The sequence below is a fragment of the Xyrauchen texanus genome, chromosome 42 (genome assembly GCF_025860055.1).
Source record: "Xyrauchen texanus isolate HMW12.3.18 chromosome 42, RBS_HiC_50CHRs, whole genome shotgun sequence".
Taxonomy (NCBI): domain Eukaryota; kingdom Metazoa; phylum Chordata; class Actinopteri; order Cypriniformes; family Catostomidae; genus Xyrauchen; species Xyrauchen texanus.
Genome location: NC_068317.1, coordinates 3,979,659 through 3,997,898, shown reverse-complemented (window position 1 = coordinate 3,997,898; position 18,240 = coordinate 3,979,659). Strand labels below are relative to the sequence as shown.

General features: G+C 37.1%; 1 protein-coding gene across 3 annotated transcripts in view; it reads left to right on the top strand.

Moving 5' to 3' along the window:
• dpp6a (dipeptidyl-peptidase 6a) overlaps positions 1–18,240 on the top strand; it is a 474,464-nt gene that overhangs the window by 347,151 nt on the left and 109,073 nt on the right. For all 3 annotated transcript variants that reach the window (XM_052114879.1, XM_052114878.1, XM_052114877.1), the window contains 3 exons: positions 13,077–13,171; positions 13,852–13,926; positions 17,997–18,049. In XM_052114879.1, coding sequence (XP_051970839.1) covers positions 13,077–13,171; positions 13,852–13,926; positions 17,997–18,049 — 223 coding nt within the window. The remainder of the gene's footprint in view (positions 1–13,076; positions 13,172–13,851; positions 13,927–17,996; positions 18,050–18,240) is intronic.

Here is an 18,240-nt window from a genome sequence, read left to right as displayed (position 1 = left end):
TTTTTGCAAATAATGAAACAAACTTTTTTAATCCAGTAACGAGTAACAAGAGGCTCTGTATCAGAGTAAAACGTATTAATTTGGCAAAAAAAACTTGCAAAGTAAAAGTTGCAACATGTTTAAATACTCACGAAAGTACAAATTCTGAAAAAGCTACATAAGTACAGTAACTAAGTATTTCGACTTCTTTACAAATACTGTGCAAACCATCTGCAAAGACAACATCTGTTGTGACTTGTGCTGATTATTTTTTTGATCTCAGTGGAAAATTTGGATGACTGGGATCTAGGTCTAGGAATTACCTTTTGTCATTGTTGCTTTATAAAACTCCATGTGGTGACACATCTATGGAATATCCCTCACGTTTTACCAACAAAACTAAATTATGAGGAAGAAAATCATAATGTGCCTTCATGTATTTGTTTCAGGTGCAGTTTCACTGAGACACAGTGACTGACTCGTAATTTTGGACCCTTCCTGTGTGTTGTTAACACTTTGCACAGCATAAGTTGGCACAAATACAAGATTTAAACAAGCTTGTCTTGTTTCACATTATAAGCTCCTCTTGGGCCTCATCGACTCAAATAGCAGGCTCCTTAGAGGCTTGCCATCATGTGTATATCTGTCTTGTGTGTGTGTGTGTGTGTGTGTGTGTGTGTGTGTGTGTGTGTGTGTGTGTGTGTGTGTGTGTGTGTGTGTGTTTTCAGTTTTATGATGGACAGCCATGGCTGTATAATAAAGCACCGTTCTCTTTAATGTGGCTGCTTGAGGCGCCCTGTGACTAGCCGGCTTGCTCTCCAGGTTTTGACAGCAGGCGCTGAAAAATGAGACACACGGTCGACCTTGATCAGTGTTGCTGATAACTATAAATCAGAGAGAAAACACACATTCAAGCAATGTGCAGGAGGCGTTGGAGGCCCATTGTGTTATATTACAGCCTGATATCTGCTGTCGAGAGGGGAGGGCAATGTGACGGGTCTTCTCTGAGGATACAGAGACCAGATCAGAAAATGTGAAGTGACACTGGTCCAATTCATGCAACTGAGGATGTGATTTACACACATGCATGGGATAATGCCTTTATTGATATCAGATGTTAAATTCGCTTTCATTTAATTTCAGTCACTTCGTTGGTGGTTATTTCACTGAGTAATAAAAAAAAAACATATCAAATGCTCATTTAAAGTCAACATCCCTCAGCAGTAGGGGGTGATAAGTAGGCAGAAAATGCTTTCAGATGTATTTCTCAAAACTGCTGAACACATTTTACCATGTTTTAAACCATTTATCAGATTTTCCCTGAAAATGGGTACAGAAAATTCAGAAAAGGCTTGGTGATCGTGTTATCTTCAAATGTCTGTGACATTTAACCGGATGGGTTATTAGTCATGGAATGCTGCTATAAATATGTCAAAAACAAGATTGTCTTTAAACTGTTGCTCAACTATGACAGAAGTTGACCTAAATGAGAAAACTGACTGTGAAATCAGAGAGTTTATGGTAATTCTCGTTTTAACAGCACTTGAGAGAACACTGATAAAGCAATGAGTGCTTAGGTTGAGATATGAATTATGGTCTGACACATCACATTCATATTCATTTTGCCTTCACATGTTCATTTAAATTAGTCCAAAAAAGTTCTGTGGTCGTGCCATGGTACAGTAATGCTTTGATACATGGGGGTTGAAGACAAGACACTCTTTTTTCACATCTATTAATTTATTCAAAAAGTACAATAAATTAAATTCAAACAAAACAGTTACTTTAATACACCTCGACTACAGTATGAGGAACATGTTTCCATTACTAAGTTCAAAGTCATTATTAAAAAATAAAATAATTTATTATTATTTGTTTGAATAGAAATAAGGTTTTCACCTTATTAATTAACAGAGAAACAGCAAATGATCTTCCATAAGTTAATAATCATACTTTGCCATTGCTACTTCTGATTCAACCACTTGCATCGTCCCATCCAATGCACTTTATTTACCAATTCATTTATTTGTATCTTTTAGCATATTGGTACCATTTTGTAGTTTTTGTTAGTTATTCTTGTTTATCATTTTGTAAATAAACTCATTTTATTATTGGTTAATAAAGTGTTGTAACCATCAAGAGGCATTAAAAATAAATAAATAAAAGTATTGTTAAAGTGTGATTCAATTCTTGAAAAAAACAATGAGGCATATGTAGTTTGGAATAACCTTTAAAAAATTATTTCTATCTAAAATTATTAATATTGAAAAGTATGAACAAGCAATGATCAATATTTTTTACAGCATTTATGAATCTTTGTTAATGTTAGTTTACACAAATGCAATTGTTGATTGTTAGTTCATGTTAGTTCATAGTGCATTAACTAATGTTAACAGATGCAAATTTACATTGTAAAAATGTAATAGTATATGTTGAAATTAATATTTGCCAAGATTAATAAGTGCTGTAAAAGTATTGTTCATTGTTGGTTCATTTTAACTGAAGTAGTTACAGTAACTTATGTTAACAAATGCAACCTTATTGTAAAGTGTTACCAAAAAACCTTTGTCCACCAGATCAATGTCAGGTGGTATTACCAACATGCAGGTGGCCATCCTGTTGTTGTGAAAAAAAAAACTTTAATCATAGGGCCCCATTTAGATCTGATTTACATGTTTATTATAAGGCACATTTGGTTCAGCTCAAATGGTGTAACCCAGACAACATTTCTTTATATGCATAACTCAACAACAAAAATGATTGTCTACCTTGAAAAATAAGTTTGTAAACTGTCTTTAAGTTAACAATTAAATGTATACACTCACGAAAGAGCTTTAAGTACTGCATTTTAAAAAATGGTGCTTGATGAAGGCATTAAATGTTGTTCAGAACATGTGTTTTCAACTAAATGAGTCTCATGACCCTTATTTGTCAATAATCCTTATGCTACGGTACTGAATTATTACCATATTCATTTACCACGTTATTTACTTTGTACTCCAAGGTATTTCAAATATTCCATTGGTTTACCATGGTACATGTTTAAAAAACATGGTAATACCATAGTACTTTTTGAGACATTGTTAGTGGAATAAATGTGAAAGTTATGAAAGTAAATTGAAGTGGTGTTAATACCAATCCTGTTGCATGTATCCTGTGATGATGTCAGGATGGGTAGATCACGTCTAAACTGAAAGTGGGTCGAATCATGTACTACTCCATTTCCTTTTATAGCTGGCCTGCGCCAAAAGGCCTGATATTACTGCTGAGTAGAATCCCCTTTAATTCCCATTAAGATGTTTTCTGTGGTTAGCTCTGTTTCTCGAGCCCTGCCACTGCTCGCAGCAAATGAACTTTACAAGGAGAAATCAATTTAATCAAGAGCAATTAAGTGGGAGCTCAAGTCGAAAGAAAAAGCTGCATTTGTTACATAATCATGGATTTTCTCTCTCTGATTCACAAGCCAAAAATAGCAATACATAAAAAAGATGTAACTGACTAGGGATGTGCAAAACTACCAATTTTCACCTATTTGGTGTTGTATTATTAAGCTGCGTTATGTCCACCAGACAGATGCATTTTATAGAGAAATATGGATGCTAAGCACAAACCTTTAAAAGGGCAAATCGATATTCAACACATAAATATCTATATCCTCATTTTGTGCCAAACTATCACAATAACAAACACTTCAATACAGAGCGACTCAAACCCACTTTAATCACTGAACCACTTGAATGAAACCGAGTGCTTGGACTCTCAGGGTGATCCTCACTCCACATTCAAAAGTGCAGAACTGTAAGGTTATAGCTACATTAGAGACAAAACGTCTCTGAGAGGGTTTTATCATGATGACTGTTAGCAAGCTAAAGCACAGCAAGCCATCAACACGCAACAGCACCCTTCAATAATTTGTGCCTCTTAATTATTTGAGAATTGTTTCCCCCATTAAAAGCTAGGCCGCTATAATTGCCACCAGTCGACCACACCTCCAACAATCAATTAGTCGAGCGTCCTGGCTCAACCCTAATGGACTTCTGGGAGCACTTTAGAGTGATGATTCAAGCGAATATGTGAATCAGTTTTGAATCAGTTCATTGAAGCTTGTCCTATGGATTTATATGCCTTTAGCAGCAAAAATCTCCAACATCTTAATACAGAACTAGACAGAACTAGACGATGTTGGATTGTAAAGATAGAACTCTTAGAATGGTTTATAAAGCATCAGTTTTGCTATTAAGAGTTGGAAAATCATGATGAACATTGTAAGAGAGTAGATGAAAAGTTTGTGCTAGAATAATAATAATAATAATAATAAAGACAAAGTATTACCACAATGTATATATTATTCTAGTTGTCCAGTTGCCAAAAAAAACAACAACAAAAAACAACAATAGTTTGAATGGAAGTGGACTGACACAACTAAATTGGACCAAAATGTGATCCGAGTCCACTTTTAAGTTCAGGAACTGTGTGAATGCAAAGAGAGAATGGTCCTTTTCACTTACTTCACTGTTTGTTCCATTTTTCTTTTTGTGTTTGTTTTGTTAAGTGTGAAAAACACCCTTAAGGTACAGTAGAGTAAGTGACTTTTTGGATGTTGAGCAAGCATTGCATGTATTAAATGTGACATGCAAGTACCAAAATAAATAAATAAACGGAAAATAACATCATCTTAGTTACAGCTTGTTTATATAGGATGTGTCCATTTCAAGTTATTTTGACTTGTGTGAGGAGAGCATTATGGGCATTCATGTACCTCTGATTATTTACAATCACTACAGAATTACCTTCAATAGCACTGCTGCTCTCCTGCCCTTTAAGAAAAAAACATACTCAGCCAAGTTTAGTGAGAAACAGAGAGTGGACAAAGGAAAATAAGTTACAGTGTGATTCTGAGAAGTTGTTTGTGTAGAGGCCAGAGGAGGAAATAAAGAAAGGTGAAGGTGCTGCACCATCCCTCCTACTCCTCTGTCTCTATGCAGTGGCCTGTGGGAGCATGGAGATTGTATGGCCATGTACACACTGCATCTAAAAATGTTTGTCACTCTTCATCTCTATGCACATAGTTTGGTTATGTGGGAGTGACAACTTAATTCTTCAAATTTACTAATGAAAAATGCAGGTTGTGTCAAGCTAATTTTGATTACTTGACAGCATCACTTTCGCAAACAATGGTTTCACGTCATTCTCTAATAAACTGCCTTCATTCGCAAATTTTTATACCAGTCTATCTCCACAATAATTGCTCCCACTAGCCCTGCGGTCTAAAGGCAACTCGTGTTTAACATTAGAGAGTGCACGCTGTTTAAAAGTAGTAGTTTAAAATAATGTTGCGGGTTCAGTACATGTTACGCTCAATCGACAGCATGTGTGACAGTGTTGATTACCACAAAAATATATATTGCCTTATAGCAAAAATCCAGGTGACAGACGTACAATGCAATTCACTGGGGCCAATCCCTAAACATTAAAATACTTTTTCCAAAAGTATAAAAACAAGACATAAACAATATTTGTGTTAACATCGCTTACTAAGCTTTTCAGAAGTTATAGCCAATTTTTACAACTTTTTTTGCCATGACGATGTAATGTCAACAAACCCTAAAACGACTGTAAAATGACAATTTAAACAACTTACAGCTCAAATAATAAATGAGTTTAACAACAATTTTAAATAAAGGAGGGACGAGTCGAAAGACATTTTTGTGGTAATCAACATTATGCCACAAATCTGTAGATTGAGCTCACCTTGTATTAAACTCAGAGTATTTCTTTAACAGACTGTAACATGGTTTAAAATGGGCAAGGAGGAGGCGGGAACTGGCTGAACAGTCAAAGTAATATTTAATTTAAACTAAAAGACACAAACACAAATGCAGCCACATGTGGTTCTCTCTCTCCCGAACTGTTGCATCCAGCTGCCTTTTTCCCCTCTTCGGCTGATTAGCTCGATTGGGGGCCGGCGTGCGTAGTCACGGTCTGGCCCCGCCCTCATCCTCGACACACAGACATACATAAAACATGCTGTATCAGTCAACTGCGGTTTACCAACAGTTGCCAGACTATAATTTGTATCTGGTCACTACTTTTAGTTTGGTCTAGCTAATGCCAAACGGTTGATGCTAATAATGACAAACAGTAAACTGTCTACATTTACAGTAAGTGTCTTGTTTACAGCCATGAGACACCAAAATGTTTAGTGACCTACAGATATATCACAAAGGCTATAAATCAGCCTATTTTTTACGTTTTTAAATCATTCCAACTGCCAGACGATAATATGTATCTGGTTGCTACAAATCAGGTCAAAAAACAAATTGGGTTGTTTTTAGCCCAGCCGCTGTTTAAATGGCACAAGGACACACGTTGGGCTAATCTAACCCAGCATGTTAGCTTGTTCATTTGAATCCAACAAAATGGGTTACAGTATTTATTCAACCCAAATGCCAGTGTCTAATACCAGAAAACCATGTCATAAATAAATAAGAATCCATAAAATTTATTAAATAAATAAAAACAATAATAATAATCTATGTGCATGCTTGTATTGCTGAGTGTAAGGTTTAGGGGAATAAGGACTTGACATCAGCCTCCACTATATTTTTTCCAACCTATATAATGACAGATTTAAAGAAACCAAAAGAAAAGGATTTAAACAAAGAAAGTGTGTGTCTCATTACAAAGGCTGTTGCTAACACGCATCCTTTGTAGGCAGCGGTATACCAACAATTAGCTTAGTTTAAACAAAGGTTGCATCCGAAGGCTGCAAGTGATGTAAAAGGGCCTTTGTGTCTACACTGGAAGCATCTGACAGTGCGTCGCTCGCATCCGTTGTAAACAAGGTGTTATAGGCTATGAACTAAATGAATTAAGTAGGTGATGTATTTTGGATTCAGAACTGAACATTTTGTTACACTTTTATTTTTTTAAATAATTTTGAAAAGTTTGCATTACTCAAAAATCTGGAAAAGTGAATAGCAAACTTATTCATGATCCATTTGCCATCATAAACTAGCACAGTCAAAGCTAACGACGCTACTGTAAAATATAATAACAGTTATGTAACATGAGCTGTCCTGTTCTTAATATGGAAAGGTACCAAATAAATCTGCCAATTTGTCCGCGTTAAGAACCTCTCACTCCTGAAGATGATCCAAAGAAACTGCGACATGTAACTTAGCAGCTGGGTTGTTGCTTCAGAGAGATTTGAGTTTAAGGGGTGCATTGTAAACAGTAAACTGTTGGCATTCATGTTCCATGTTCACAGCCATGAGATGCCATCATGTTTAGTGGTCGACTGATATATTGACAAGGCTGATAAATCAGATGATATTTTGGCCGATACATTGGTCGATAAATGTTCCTGCTTGGCCGAGAGTCACCTGCTTGCATGGGAAGGAGCAGTTTTTATTTTTTGTTGCGTGCCATTGTGTCATAATAATAGACCGGCGTGCAACAAAGTCTCATTTAAACAGTAACGCAATATCATATTATTTTAAAGATTTATTTTCTATTTTTGATATGTAAGTTTGATATATGTGAGTGGTGGTGGCGTAGTGGGCTAAGGCACATAACTGTTAACATAACTGTTAATCAGAAGGTCACTGGTTCGATCCCCACAGCCACCACCATTGTGTCCTTGAGCAAGGCACTTAACTCCAGGTTGCTCCGGAAGGATTGTCCCTTTATCGCTTTGGATAAAAACGTCTGCCAAATGCATAAATGTAAATGTATAGTTGTGTAAATTTGAAGTAAACATAATACAAAAAAAATTGTTAATTTAATTTGTAACTATTTTATGTACATGTCATTTACTGTCATATTTATGATCATATACAGATATTGTTATTATATCAGCCTATAATATAACTACAATCCTTCAGCCTGCTTTCTAGAAATCGGCACCGGTCATTTAAAAAATAAAAAGCAGTTTTTGGCCTCAAAAAATATTGATATGTTTGTCACTATGTCGACCATCACAATAGTAGAAGCAAAGCATTTATTCTACCAAAACTTTGCAGTTTGTATGTGGCCAACATGTATCAGGCAGAGACACTGAAATAAAGACCTGCTGTCAGAGAGAGACATGCGGGAACAGTTGGATCAGAGAAAGAATCTTTTCCTATAGCAAAAAGTCCTAAAGGACTAATAGAGAAAGAGCAGGGTAAAGAGAGATGACCAGAAAAGAAGAAATTATGCCCAGGGGCCTGTCACAGAGGACAAGGGAAGGGAACAGAGACAGAAGAAAAGAAAGAAAGTCAAGGTGAGTAAGTTATGCCCTGAAGACAGTTTAGCAGAGAGACGGTGAGTACTGTGGGTCAATGTGCGACTCTGGAAGTGCTGTGTGGCAGTTCCTGTCTTCTGTTTACCTCACTGTTTCCTGCACCACTATTCACCTGCGGCACTTTTCTACTGCTGAATCTACAGTACCACGGTAGAAGAAATCCTGTTTTATCTGAGTTGTGAACTTATGAGTTAAAGAGACTGGATACCCCAGCATAAAACAGACAGCTCGTCTTTCTATTGTGTTGTTTTCGCTTTGTCCGATTTTCGAACGAATGACTGCCACAAGATATCAGTGCACACCTCACTGACCTCTGTCTGCATATTCTTATTCATAGGATGGATTACACTCTCTTAAAATTGAATACATAAACAATAAATTATTGCTATCTAAAGCTTTAATCAGCCAAATAATAAAGGACACTGCATCTATGTCCACTTCCGCAGTCAATTCAGGATTGACTTCCAAGACTAATAATCGTTCATATTATAGTTCATACATAATCCTTTAGTTTAAACACTGTCCACCAACATCTATAGGACTTATCCTACACATAGATAACTAATATTTACATTATATTCATGATGTTAGCCAGAGGGGAACTGCCCCCCCCCCCGTGAGGCTGGTCTCTACCAAGGTTATTTTTCTCCATTATCTCCATCTTTTGGATTTTTGGGTTCATTGCCACAGTCGCCATTGGCTTGCTCACTGGGGGCGTAAAGTAAAATAATTTTAAGGCCTGATTTTCAATCTTTTTTCTTTTCTTGTCTTTAAACTGCTCGGTGAGGACTTTAAGACATTACAGACATCACAGCATAGTTTTTTGTTACAGAATCATTTTCTGTAAAGCTGCTTTGAAACTATGTGTTTTGGGTAAAGTGTTATATAAATAAATATGTCTTGATTTGACTCTTATGAGACAGCTTTTTATTAATCAGTCAAAAAACTTGTATGTGTGTACATCTGTAAAAAAAAAAAACTATACATATATAATGTGTATACAGTATACGAGGGTAAAGAAATGAACTATAGCAACCATTACTGACTCAGTTTGGTACCCTCACACTGTTTGACTTCCAGTCAGCTGCTTTCAAACACTTGCATGAATGCTCGTGCTTTAAAGAGTGCTGGTTTCTTGAACACATGAACAGTCAAATGTGCCTTTTACGGCAAAATGCCCTTCTTGACGTGAAATTAACAGCTGTTAATCTATTATGTGAGTGTAAACAGACAATAATCTAATATCTCAAAAGAGTGGATCTCTGCAGTCTGTTTAAATAATATTCGTGAAATGGTCTCCAGTTGCAAACAAGCTATCTTCCTTGTTCATGTTCAGTTGCATGAACAATAGCTTATTTTCGGAATGAAATGCCCTCTTTTATCCACTTGTGACTTCGCTTTTTTATTTTATTACACTGTTACTTAATGTATCCAAAAATAAAAGATATGGTCTGAGACTCAATGATGTGGTTTTAAAAGTTAAAACATTTGGAGCGCACATACAGTAGTTTGACACACTAATAGATTTTCCTCCCCACCTTATTCCACTAACAGTGTCTCCCCCAGGGAAAAAGGGGGGGTGTACGTCATGCCAGGGGCTCCCCGGCCTGAGAGAACGAGGGAGGAATGTGGCAGGGTGGAGGGCGGGGCGGGTCGTGATGCTGCACACCCGGCCCCTAATCAGGCTAATCAAGCCTCAGAGAGGAATAAAGGCCAACCGAGGACAGCAGTGCGAGAGAGAGAGAGAGAGAGAGAGAGAGACTTACGGGCAGCTGTCCGACACCTGTGTGCGGGGCCGGCGCTACCTATAGGCGAACTAGGCTGTTGCCTAGGGCCTCGGCCTTGGAGGCAGGGCCTCCAAAACATACACATGCTTATCCACCAATCAAGAGCAGCAAAATACTATGCTGTTTGTCCATTGGATATAACAATTGTCATTCACCTGTAGTTAAACCAATTAATATCACCGTTTACATGCGAGTCATTCCCAACCTCTGAATTTATGAATGAAGAGATTGTAGATGAATAAAATCCAACTTTTCGGCAAATTTATCTGATGGCGCCGAAGCGAACTCATCCTTCAGGGGCTGTTAAGCGTAAGGCTAAGCAGGCACGCAAAGAAAGTGCAGCTCGTGATTCAGGTATCATCTATTTTTGAGTGATTGTAATGTATTGTAAAAAATAAACTGATTCTAACGATCAGCGTCATTTTGAGATAGATCATTTGATCGGTTATTTCCAGTTCAAAAGAGCGCGAGCACCGTTGATGGACTGAATTCGCTTCTGACACTTTGAATCCGAAGCGTATGTAGCTACAATCGATTTCCAGCCCTAGTCAGGAGCTGACTCAGCAAAATACTACAGAAAAAGTAAAGTTTGTCAGTCAAAGAGCAAACGCACTATACTAAAGCATTGTTTATTATGTTTTAAAACAGTCTGTATATCTTCTAAAACGTAGATGTTTAGCCTACATTAACTGCTCTAGTCTATCATAATAGACTATAGACCATAATAGACTTCATTTTTTTCGTTTTCCAATCATAAATACTGTTGCAATATTTATTGAAAATAAGTATGCAATCTTAAGCATATGAATAAGCACACAATTACGGTTGACGAAATTAACTTGTCTTTTCACTTCCACTAGCAGCTGATTTGTGTATCATAAGGTATTTCTCTACAATACATACCTAATATTACTATATTTAGTCTATCAAAAACAAAACTGTTCATTATCCCAAATAGTGGGTTAGTGTGTTACCATAAATAAATTACTGAACAAATTACTGCAAAAAAACTTCCTGACTGCTAAAAAAAAAAAAGATGACTTTTCAGATGATTTTTTTTTGTTTACCTTAATTAAAGTTACATTAATATGCACATTTAAGTAAAAATATAAAAATACTGATAACAGGTTTTGTATAAATAAAATGGTTAGGAATCATATTTGTTTTCAAGTCTTTTTTATTAAATGATGTTTTATTAACAAAGTTCGGGAGGAGCACATTCAGATAATCAACGAGATAAGAGGTATATATACTGCAGACTTACCTCTGTTCATTGACAGTTTATCAGCATCCCTCCACCACCCCCATCTCCTCACTTTGATTTTTAATAATCTCTTATTGGATGTAAACAACACAATCCAAAATACAATGCAATCCAATGTAATACTGTGTAAATCTGGCCAAAATTCAGAGCCTGGAGCCCTCCCCTGGACAGCATGCTAAATACGCATAATCTTTACTCTATTTAATTTGATGTAAGTGTGAACTCGTGAATTCTGAAAGGTGGAGGGGAGGAGGGCATGGCGGGGGGCCTCCAACATACATTTTGCCTAGGGCCTCCAAATGTCTAGAACCGGCCCTGCCTGTGTGTGTTTATAATTCAAATGTTATTTATATTGTCAAGTCGGCTCTCGTCTCCTCCTTTTCATTAATCCCTATACAGTAGATTTATGGTTTGGTTTATGGGGTAGACTGTATGGTTAGGTTCAGTGTTGGGTGTAATCTAATTACAAAGAATGTGTAATGTTTTGTGACATCTGAAGGGTGTGAGCCATCTAACGAGTCAATAAACAAGGAGGAAATATGGACATTTTATTTGAGTTCGTTGAGTGGAAAAACATGAGCGTTTATAAAGTAATTATCAATGTGATTACTTTTTCAAGTAGTAAGTCAGTAATCTGGTTACAGAGAATTATCTGGTAATTTGTAGAAAAAATGACTTTCGTTTTGTGTAGGTTTGAGTTGTGGGTTAAATCTTGATCTATTGTTTTGACTTGTCATTAGACTGGATTGTGTAAATTCATGCTGGTCTTGTCAGCGAGACCTAGAGATTTGAGAGGGTACATACAGAGTCTGGAATGAGGTTAGATGAGTCCTTGAGAATGTGTGATCTTTGGAGAAGTGTGTTTAGAGCGCAGCTGTCTGGAGGTGTGATGGATCGAGCATGAGAGATGAATGAGAGCAGAGGAAAGGAGGACGCTTGATGAGGTTCTGATCTGAAGCGTACAGCCCAACATCAGGTCGCAGGAAAAGTGCACGAGGAAAAAGGGGAATTTGTCAAGTCGACAAATGATTGTTTTGGCATCTTATCAGCCTGCCATTCAATTTCAGGCATGGAAATACCAGAGCGAAGGGCACCTTTCTTCCAACAATCACCATAAAATGAGCAAATTTAACATTCAGAGGATCACAACAACACAGTTTATGTCATTATTATTCATTGTGCAGCGCATTCAGCAACTCCTGTTTTATGTCCCTTATGAGTATTTACTTCTCCATTTTGGAAGCGTCCGTAGAAAGAAAGAAAAAAGTGTTAATTGCATTTTGACCCGTCAGAATTGCTGTGATTTCAGTGGCATCTTCTTTGACTTTAAAGTGATTGTGGTGGTAATTGTGTCACCTCTTATCACCGATCAGTTATGCAAACATGATTTTAAAAAGCCTGTGCGTGCCATTCCCTAATCCGCAATTAGACCCGCCAATGGGGCTGTTTGCTCATTCTGCATTCTTCTCACCGAGGGCCATGTGTGACATTCCAGACCTTTCAAAGAGATTTTTGGCTGATGTCCTTGCCAAAGTCATTGTCATTAGCGGAAAAACTTAAAAAGAAAACTTTTATCATTTCAGTTCAACTGTTATCCTCCCGGTACAGCTCGAGAACTTTGAAACGCACATTGACTGGATTATTGACAGAAGAGAGGAAATTTAACATTCGGAGCGCACATACAGTAGATTGACACACTGATGGATCTTCCTCCCCACAATATTTCACTAACAGTGTCTCTCATTGTCTCTCCGTTTAGGTAATGAGCTCCTGTATCGTACCCGTGATGGCGACGTGGTCCGCTTTAACATGGACACCAACGAGAGCACAATCCTGGTGACCAACAGAAAGTTTGTAAGTGACTTTCATCTTTCTACTCTTTCTCTTTCTTCGTTTAAAATTGTATAACCCTTTAACATTTTAAAAGGGAATAAAAGTTTGCTTTCTTAATCGTTCATCAAAGTGTATTAACATTCTCTGCCTCTCGTACAATTTGTCTTTGTAACTAAAGCCCTGCAGGTGGAGAAAATACTGATTAAATCCCAATGGATAAAAGACCTGCCCTGCATTATTTCCTGTTGAACATTCAGTTGCACTTGGCAATACATCATATCATGGAAGATAAATGCTTTGTGAATGTTTTTTGTAGTCTTCAGCACATGCATGCACTTTCAAGCATTAACACACTACATGGTCTGCAGTATAAATTACGCCATTGTCTCAGTCAGCAGATCATAGTGCTGACAGTTGTATTGTTATTTATAGAGCTGAAACCATTCTGCTCAATGTTCTGTGTAGCTCATTAACAAGCTCAGATGGTTAAAGGGAGTCTGGTGAGTTGTAATGCAGCATCACTGTAAGAACAACAGAGAAAAGGACACACAACATGTTAGTTCTGAATCAATAAGACTGGCGGCTCTGATAATTGCCACACTTTCCCTGTGTCTGTGAACAACAATCTGTGATTGAAGGACTGTGCTAATGAAACTATGTTTTAAAACCTCTTGTGTGCTCTTTCACTGCTTTTTTTCCAGGAAATGTACAAAGCCAGCAAGTATGAGGTTTCCCCAGATATGAAACTCGTTCTGTTGGCCTACAACGTTCAGCCGGTGAGGCCTGTGTTTGTCTGTATGTGTGTTCAAATGAAAATAATCATGGCACAAAGCAAAAGTCACACTCCACTGCCTCACCAGAAACAAATGCACCCCACTAGAGTGACAGGAACAGACCAAACATATGCAATCACACCTGCTGCTGGCAGAGAGAGAGAAAGAGGCTGTTGGCACATTTGGTTCAATTGCTTGGACCTGTGCTGAGCTTGATTTCACCTCCTCCCCCATGACCCCGCAGATCTCCTTTCACATGATATGTTTGGTTCCAAACTGAGCTATGTTTACGTCATCAACGTGAGTATCACTGCACGAAATAGCCACAATGGGAAAGCGGGAAAGCATTGTTTATTTAATTGTTTTGGATTTACTGCCAGAAATGAACGTGTTCTGTGGCACTTGCGTCGACTGCTGAAGATGCATTGAAAGAGATGTGTAGAATACAAGCTGTGCTCTGAAGTTTTTACAAAGACAAGCAAGAGGAAAAAATTACACAAATTACACCAGACTACTTTCATGCCAATTGTGAACCTTACCTTTTGAGTCCACAGGATCCATACCCCGACCAGTATGTTTTTTTGTTTCATATACAGTGTAGAGCTACTATCAGGGACTAAAAACAGTTCAAGGAATGAAAACGAAAACGGAAAACGAACAAAATATTTTTTTAGAATGAAACCAAAAACAAACAAATTGATTTTCAATTGTTCCGGAGTGAAAACGTTATTTTTAAGAAACTAAAGGCCAGAGGGTTTATCACAGTAAATTTTACCAGAAAAAATGATACATGTGTTTTGATCCTGAAGGAAACTGCTGCATCACACATTTCTTTGCCTAATTGACTGTTGTGGATGAAGTATTCCGTGAATGTAGAGCTTTTTAACAACTCCTTTATAAATACTAAATACACAGTCTACAGCATTTGTGGCATTTGTTGGTTATCGTCCCCAGCTTGAGTTTTAACAGAAGAATTAATATGTGCTTTTATAAAATTATAATCTTCACATTTCTGCATTTAAACCCTCCAAAAATGTACCCCATTTACTTGCATTGTACGTGCCTCACTGGAACATCTATTTTAGATTTTGTTTTTTTTTTAAGAAAAGGAGCGACTAGTCCAACTTATTATTTGAGGTAATCAGAATGAAGCTACAAACAGAATTGTGAAATATAAAAAAAATATGATCTAATATGTGAAAAGATGTTGGAGCCTAGATGTTAAAGTAGTTATGCATTTTGAAGAAATAACAAGTGCAATCAATTAAAAATAATTAAAATATGTAGATTTTGTCAAATATGAATTTTCGGGTTTCAATTTCAGTTTTAGGTCCAGTGTGGCCAGAATTTTCGGTTTTGGTTTCGGCCAAGAATTCTCATTTCATTTGATCACTTGTGTATATATATATATATATATATATATATATATATATATATATATATATATATATAATATAAACAGATTCCAGTTCCATAAAATCAAATAAGACATGCATTAAGTCTTGAAGTTGAATTTATATTTTGCACATTTGTTATTAAACACACTTATTTGAATAACAAAATATATTTATTGCGTGTTGACAAGCTTGTCTGTATATTTTGGAACTGACACGTCCGTTCATTGGTGAAGGCGAGAATGGTTACTGCCAATGCTTATAATCTCAAAATCGCCAAATACAGTAGTAGTCGATCAATCACTGTGGCAGGGCGGAGGGTGGGCCGGGTCGTGATTATACACACCCGGCCCCACCCTCTGCCCTGCCACAATCACCCTGGCTGATATATCGGTCAGTCATTACCCCAAACACCCATTTTAAGATCTATTTGGATGTGGTTACCATGCAGCACATCCAAGTTCAGATAACATCCTTGTTGCTTTCACACCAACTGAAAAACCAAACTCTGCCATCCAACAAACTTTGGTCTGCATCAACAGCCTAGTGTGAAAACCCCCAGACAGAATGAAAAAGTGGGGGAAACAGGCGTTTTGATCCTATGTGGGTTTCTGTACTTCTCAGTGTCATGATAGAGTATTTACTCAAGAGTAAATCATGAGCAAACGCAGCAGAAGCACAGATGAGTCCGACACGCTAAAGTTTCTGAGCTGAAGATGGTGAGATAGTTTTGATCAAGACAGCCATCTTATAGAGCTGAAAGACAGAAGTGTCATCAGCGCTGGGACAGTGACACCAAAGCACTTCACACACACACACATGACAAGAAAAGAGTGTGTGCATGCTGGTAAATTTGTTATTCTGTGCCTGTCCCTATATCACCTTGATGGATGACAGCCTCGTCCCCTAGCAGTTATTGCCAACACACACATTCACACACACACACTTGTTCATGACACATCCCTCATTCTCAAACTCTGTCATGGTACTGCTTGCCCTTCACAAAGCAGCTCTCTCTCTCTCTCTCTCTCTCTCTCTCTCTCTCTCTCTCTCTCTCTCTCTCTCTGTCTCTCACTCATCTGCTGGTGAGTACAGGTGTTGAATGTTAATCTTTGACAGTATTAACAGCTCCTGTACAGCACATGTGTCAGGCTCATGTCAGCAGTGAGCATATGCTTCGGTCGGCCCTCTGACTCACAGACAGATGTTGACACTGTCCTCAGAGTGATTCAACAAGCAGGCTGTCACTGCGCTCCAGCCAGATGGATTGTGATTTTATAAAATGAATAGTTCCGGTGTTAAATTCTGATATCATGTACAAAGCCTTAAAATAGCCAATAGGAGCGAACAGATTACAATGAGCCATTGGGTTAAGATGAGGAAATCTGATGTGTGAAGTTGGTGCTCCCATAAGCTATGATGTGATAATTAGACGAAAAACACTAAAGACAGTCCTGTGAAGCTTTTTTGTTTTTAAAATGGGGGTGGGGTAAGATGAGACAATATTCTACAGAGCTCCTGAAATGATAGGGATGGAGTTAATTTTTAAAATATAGTTTTGCATTTGCTCACAATACAGTTGTGTTCCCTCAAAAAGTTGAGTGTCCCTTTGCAATAGTTTGAGCTTAATCCATCACTTAAGAACATTAACCATTGTGTTACTGTAGTAACCATTGTGCAACAATGTGTTTTTAGTAAACCATAACAGGGTTTGTCCTGGGTCAAAAATGGTCTTCGGTGGAAGCTGACGTACAAGTTCATCACAATGCAGTGTTTTTTTTTTCTTCATAATTGCATTTAACATTTTATGTTGTTGAATTTAATGATTTTCATCTCAGCGGATCATATATTTTTAGCAAATTATTGTTTTTAGTTTTCAAATACTATAGTTTTGGTTTCCTGTATTATTACTGCAAATAACATGGTTTAAATACAGTTATTATAGTAAAACCATGGTACATTTTGTGGTTAATATGGTTGTAATACAAATGCAATAGTAAAACCAAGGTTAGATTGAGTAAGGGATGGATAAAGCTATTGCGAGAGATCAAAAACCTTTGTGAGGGAACACTATAATGTATACAAAAATGACTATATACTTGACATAAATTACTATATAATTGATATATTTAAAGCATAATTATTTCTTAAGGGCCATGATATTATTATTCCACCAGTTAAACCATATAGTATTGCAGTTTCTAATTAAGTTACCAGCCAGCTAATTTATTTATCAAGTCAAAGCCATTTTGGGGTAATAGATCATGTCATCCGTTTTGGAGCACATCAGCGTGTGTATTCAAACTTGTGTTTCCAGAACTATTCACATATATATACTTGTGTAAAGTTTGTTTCAGGACTAATGAACTATATTACATGGTGGAAGATTTTTTTTTAATTGCAGTGTACTTTTTTAATGAATATTTTAACATGTTGTGATTGCCACCACTTTACAAAACGCCTGTGAAGACTGTTTGCTACCGTGATTTACCACAGTAAAATCTGTCTGCTAGGCACATGCCTTAACAACTTAACACTGGTAAAGTCACTGTAACACATGACCATTTGTGGCTTATTGCTGGTAATGACAATAACATTTTTTATCTGAAAATGTATTTTTTCTCTCTATCATTTCTGTCTTTCTATCTCTATTCCTCTTTCTCTTGTTCAAACTCTCAGGTTTACGAGCACTCGTTCACGGCGGACTACATCATTTGCAGTCTGCAAACTCCGTAAGTTGCTGAGTTCACTGATGTAAAAGTCAGATTCCTTGATTAATGATGTAAAAGTCAATTTGTCATTATAAAACAAACTGAGAAACAAATGTATGCCGCATTTTGCAGTTAAGTTTGTGTTATGTGTTAATCCATTCAGAGGATGTCATCTTTCTATACTGCTACCCTGTGGCCGTCCCACCATTCTT